Source organism: Crocodylus porosus, unplaced genomic scaffold (genome assembly GCF_001723895.1).
Source record: "Crocodylus porosus isolate Cpor-Errol unplaced genomic scaffold, CroPor_comp1, whole genome shotgun sequence".
Taxonomy (NCBI): Eukaryota; Metazoa; Chordata; order Crocodylia; family Crocodylidae; genus Crocodylus; species Crocodylus porosus.
Genome location: NW_017728886.1, coordinates 112,666,002 through 112,672,158, shown reverse-complemented (window position 1 = coordinate 112,672,158; position 6,157 = coordinate 112,666,002). Strand labels below are relative to the sequence as shown.

Below are 6,157 nucleotides of genomic sequence, written 5' to 3'. Positions count from 1 at the left end.
CAGCTGCCACCGCCAGGCCCTGATGACAGCCGGGTGGGAGGGGACTGGGGGGGATGTGTGTGGTCGGACATGCAGTGGTGGTGCCATAGGCTGGTGGCTGCAGCCACTATGTGCAAGCTCCTTCTCTCTCCCCACCCCGCCCCTGGGAAGCAGTGGCACTGCTATGGGGTAGAGGAGCAAGGGGAGGGTTGCACTAAGCTGGAGGGAAGGGGGAGGTGCACATGGGGCTGGAGTCAGAGCAGTGGTGGTGCTCCATCCCCTGCCTGCCCCCCACCCCCAATCATTCCTGATGGGTAATTGGCTAGTATTTGGATAATGCCTGTGAGGCTTGGGGTATGGTAAAAATGAGGTTTGGAGCCACAAAATTGGTCCACAAGGCCTGAGGTGCCACGCACAGCACTACTAGAGGCCTGCCAAAAGGCCCCAAAACCAGTGAGCTTGTTTCGGGTTCAGCAGACTGGGTCCAAGCAAAGGCCTGTGGGCAGCCTCCAAATTTACTTTACCAAGAGGATGTGGCAGGTTAGATGAGAGGGCGCCTTTGGGGTGGAGCCATGGTCACAGCCACAAGGGGTATCACAGCCACCCCTGGGGACACAGCTCCGTGACAAGCTCTTAATACCACTTGTATAAAAACAAAGAGGAACCAGCAGTATGGGATTGGGCAGCATCTCCACAAAAGACTGCTACTAGTGCACAGTTCAGTAAGCACTGGCTTAGGCAAAAAAAATCTTCCCAAATAAGTTTCCATTCACCAGTAAGTCATTTATGAAAAGTACATGCAGATGATGACTCTAAGGCTTAAAAATACTGCAAAACAGAATAGACAACTAAATGCAAATTACAGTATTTAGTACTATTTCTAGTTCAGTTAAGATGTATTGTTAACTGCTAAATATCATCTTGTATGTGTAGCCTGTCAGTCTCTTGTTGGTTTTTAATTCTCAGTCAGCTCTGTTCTTATTGTTTTCTGCAGTATTAAGTGCATAGGGTTCTCAACTGGTCATTTGGAGAGCTGTCAGTTCCTGACAGTATTTTAAGCATGTAATACCAGAAACATTTTGAGCATAATCCTTAGAAATCCACAGAATGCAAACTAAATTATGGTTAGTCTGTAAAACAATCTTTATCTTAACTTGCACAAGTGATAATAGAATTTAGTTTATCTGAAACAAAGTAGTACATATTACTTCATCTTAAATCCCAATTTAGAGAGATTTACCGATTTTGTTTTGTGTTTTTTTTTTTTGTTTGTTTTTTGTTTTTTTAAAAAAGAACCAAAATTTAGTAATTCCTTTGGATGGATGCATGCTACATCTTAAGAACCTTTCAAGTTGCCAAATAAATCTGAATTTAAGATCTGCTTCAGTTTGATGGACATCCCTGTATAGGGTTATTTTTATTTCTCCTCCTATTCTTTAAATTGCACGTTAGCAACTACTTATTCCTTAGTATGTCACTACTTAAAGTAATCTGAGCAAGTCCTTAAGATGTTTCTATTCGGATAACATGGGTGAGAAGATGACAAATATAATACCTTGGGTAAATTATTTAAAAAAAAAAAAAAAAAGTGAACAAAAAAGCCCTTCATATATAATTTGAATGTAACTTGATATCAGACCAGTGAATAATTTAAACGTATCACTCCTTGTCTGAATGTTTCGAAAAACCTTCATATAAAAGAGAGTTTGGAGGAAAGATAACTTTCGTTGTTTTAGTAGTTTCAGCATCAATCCAAAGAACCAGTTGCTTTTGACAACTAAGTGATAGCAGGTACCATTCCTGAAACTTTAATCTAATTTAGGGTTGTTGGTGCTCCAGGTGATTTCCTACTTTTGCAAGTACTAGCATAAGAATTTAGTAGTTTTGCCTTTGACTGACTAAAAACCCCTGCAAAACTATCATATGTGACATAACAGAGTATGCCAGCCATGAATGAGCTCAGCAGTAGGCCTGTGCGAAGCAGCGAGTATTTGATTCGGGTTCAGCCAATTCGGAGGGACAGTCATTTGATTCAGTGATTCGAATTGGAGATTCAGCCATAGACTATAATGGGGAATCACTAAAAAGCTATGTCTGTCTGTTTTCTTGTAGGTTCAAACGCAAACAGCAGGGATGGTAGCCCCATCTGAGGGCATGAAGCCCTGCCTAGTTTCAAGGAGATAGGTGCAGGGGTTTCTGTGAAAAGTGCACTTGAAATTGCTGAAAGCAAAATTCTTATCACTTGTGTGTGTTAAGGTAGAGCAGGATGAAAAAAGCAGGGATGGTCCCTCCTGACAATAGGGAACTCTGAGAGAGATCACAGTTGCTGGGCAGCTACAGATGTCAATATCAGAACAACCTGCCCCCACCCTCCCCTGTTCCCAGCTGTTTCCATATATGGAAGATCATCCCATCATCCTCCCTCTTCTCATTTGCTGTTTGCTGCAAGCCTTCTGAATCTCCCCAAATTGATTTGAAGGCTTCCGATTTGATTCGGAGCTTTTAATGGGTCTCCTGCTTCGGAGATTCGGCTGCCAAACCAGGCTGAATCTCTTCTGAATCAAACTGGCTACTGAAGCTTCGTGCAGTCCTACTTACTAGGACATTCTCTTCATTTATTAAGGCATCTGTCTGATCTTTTTTTAAATCTATTTTAATAGTACTGTATACCCCCACCATGCTACATTAAAGGTGTAATATTGTTCTCTGTACATCTTCAGTACTAGAAGATTCTTCCATTTTATTTCCTCTAGAACATAAAGATCATGCAGTAAAGCATAACTTATATTTAGTATTGCCTTTGCTTCATTTTAATAGGCATCTTCCAACTCATTTTTGTGACTGTTCTCAGACTTCAACAAAGTACCTCTACACTGATATATCGGTATAAACAATAGCAGATATTAGTCTGAAAAGCACTCTCAGCCCTCCTAAAGCTGCCTTTTTATGCAATTCTGGAGCAAAGAGTTTTTATTTGGAATGAAGCACTGCATATTTAGCTGAAAAGTTGTCTTTTAATCTCTAGACAAAAGAAGTCTCTTGCTCACTTTTTTTTTAGTTTTTGCCCAGTCATCTTCACTTTGTATTCAGATAGCAAGTATTCATTTATTCAGTACTCACTCCTGAACAATGATTCAGGAATTCTCAAGCTTAAAAGAACAAAATGATGAAGGCAACAAAGAAAAGCAAGACTGCTTAACCAATTTCCCCTATGGCCTCTGCTACATGTCACCACAACTAACTAGTTAATCACACAATAAAATTAGACTGGCCACATGTACAAAGTAATTTTTGCACTCCATAAAAATGTCTATCCAGCTATGAGAAGAGCCAACCAGCTATAAAGTTAGTGCTTGAAAATAGATAACAACTTTATAGCTAACTTCTGTGCAGCTTTTAATTTGAACACTTATCAGGGCCCTAGCTAGAAGAGGTCATAGCTCACCCAAAGAGTTGGTAGGGAACAGGACAAATATTATTTATTTATTTATTTATTTATTTATTTTCAAATGGACTACCATCTGAGACTACATGCCACTTGTGGTAGCATCTTCCTCAAAATTATAAGCAATAGCAATAAGTTAACACTGCAATGGTTTCCTTTACGTGCACATCCATAAATAACTTTTGCTTAGGTGCCTGATTTTGCACTAGATTGCAAAATGGAAGTCTGGTGAACAGTACTGTATCTCAGGAAGTTATCCTTGAACTATTCAGGCACTCTTGAGTTTAGAAGAAGTCAAGAAACAAGGGCTAATGTTTCAACAGCTACCTAAATTGAGCTGATGTTTCATGTGGCATTTGGTTTAATCAGGTACTATAGAACACTAATATTCATGAGAGAAAATGCAAGTAGTATGCAACACAGTCATTTGAGTTTTGCTGCTGGAACTTTTCACACAAGTTTTCCAGGTCCAAATTCATTATTTTTAGATAGACAGATTGAATGAATGAATGAATACTAACCTTAAGTAGAGGCATTCTGTTAGCCTGCACAGGAAGTTAAATCATATTTGGGAGAATAGAATAAGATAAGTTTAAAAAAAAAAAAAATCAATCAGCTGTCACTGATTTACCTGGAGACATTTCTGCAAGACTGCTTGTTAATGGGGTGGAAGCACAGCAGCTTATGCTGGAAAAGCTGCATCTTCCCCATGCAGAAATGTTTTGCTTTTAAATGAAATCTTAAAATAATCTGAGTACAGAATGCTGCAAACACTTAAAGTTACAGGAACTACAGCATGTTTGTTTGACTTCTTTGCACTTGTCTCTCTTCTGTTAAGAGCACAACTGTATAAGTTCTTCAGCATATATTTAGACAGAAGTTATCCCAGCAGGAAAGTCAACTAGTGAAAGCTAGGTTCTTATGGAGGGGGGGGGAAAAAAAAGATTGCATCTTGTTTGCTTCTCTTCTAAAAAGAAACATTTAGCTTTCCTCTCTTTTTTACAGCTAGTGCAGGGGTCAGCCATCTTTTCTGAGTGAAATAATAGTTTGGTCCAGTGTGCCAACCTAGCTGCTGCCACTTCCGCCTGTCAGTATCCTGACAGCTTAACACGCTTGTGGTCTGCACCTTTTCACCATTCAATTCTCATGTCCACCAAAGCACCAAATGGCAGGACACCCTCAGTAAAGGCAAGGATTCCTGGTGGACAAGCTCGATCATTCTGATCCCAAGACCCACTGGGGACTTCAACTGACAGCTCCTCTATGGAGCTGTTGCCATGAGTGTACTTCTGGTGTGATTCACAGGCACCCCCAATACTTGCCCTTTTGTGAGGTGTGTCAGACGCATACCTCAAGTACGCCAGGCTGCAGCCCCTTCACCACCACCTCCAGAACCTGTTGCTGAGGTGCTGGCTCTGCTACTGCTCCCTGCATCGTTTTCAGTTTATGCCCTCCCTATCCACAGAACCATCAAGTCCTGGGACCCCCTGTTCAACCTCCTCCTGGCCCTACCTGAGCTAACCATCTGCCTGACCAGGAACAAGGCTCTGGCAGGTGGCCCCCTGCAGACTGCAGAGCCACTTTTTCCATCCCCAGTCTAATCATGTCTCAGGCAGAATTTCACTGGACTACATTCACTGGCTCTTTGGACTCTTCTTTGGGGTGGGCACTGTCTGGTATGCTCTGCTCAGTGCTCCTTTGGTGCACTCATGGAACCCTTGCTCCCATCCCCACTTTATTTTTCTGTTGTTCTGAGTAATCACCTGACACTTACTGAATAGCTCCCTCTATTAACAAGGAGAGCTGTTGCTCTGTGGGCCTAACGCCAATATGTGTTAAGTAGGCCTGGCTGACCTGCTCCTGGCTCTCGCTAAGCTAGCAATCTATCTGACCAGGAAAGAGGCTCTGCCCCAAGGAATTCCTGTGGACTATGGCAGGGCCACTTTCTTGTCACCAGTTCAGTCATGTCTCTAGGCAGAACTTCACTGGGCAGTGTCCACTGGCTCCTTGGACTTGTTTAAGGGGCAGTGGGCACTGTGCAGCATTTTCCACTCAGGGTTCCCATCCCCCACCGCCTGGAGCACTCATCATCAACCTCTGATCCTCACTCCCATCTGTTTTCCTTCTCAGTTGCCCCAAGAGATCAGCTGACACACACCTGGCAGCCCACTCTAAGGCCCAAAACAGGCCTCTTCTGTGTGTGATCAGCCTGAGTCATAAGCTGTTAACCAAAAAGCTGGCAGGCAGTTCAAGTCTGGGTGCAGGCAAGTGAACTAACACTGGAGGGTGCTCTTTGGGTACAATGAGCATGTTTCTGTTGAGCTTGAAATTAGGCTGCTGCCAGTACCAAGTACTGCTGGCTGGGCCAGGCCTGTCTTGCTGGCGCAGACTGCCGGAGCTTCCACCCAAGCATTCCTGGGGAACAAGAAGCTCAGGGGGGCACAGAGAAACCTCACCAGGATGCTTTTGGAGCCCTGGTACTTTCTCCAAAGCTTCAACTGCTTCCAGGTGAATTTCCGGTTCTTTGCCTTCTGACACAGCAGCTTCTGGACCTGCCGCATTGGTTTCCTCTTGGGCCTGAGACGCACACGGTGGTTCCCAGGCACCCGGAACTGGAAGCAGTATGGGCAGATCCTCTCACTGCTGCTGCCTTCATCGTCTGCAGAAGGAAGGTGATAAGGACAACCTTGGAGCAAAGCCTATCTTGAGCTGTATCAATGCAGACCCCCTGCC

At 43.3% G+C, this 6,157-nt stretch overlaps 1 protein-coding gene across 1 annotated transcript in view; it reads right to left on the bottom strand.

The window, feature by feature from the left end:
- CUNH18orf21 (chromosome unknown C18orf21 homolog) overlaps positions 1 to 6,157 on the bottom strand; it is a 25,597-nt gene that overhangs the window by 4,711 nt on the left and 14,729 nt on the right. The window contains exon 3 of the mRNA XM_019537279.1: positions 5,881 to 6,083. Within this exon, the coding sequence (XP_019392824.1) occupies positions 5,881 to 6,083 (203 nt within the window). The remainder of the gene's footprint in view (positions 1 to 5,880; positions 6,084 to 6,157) is intronic.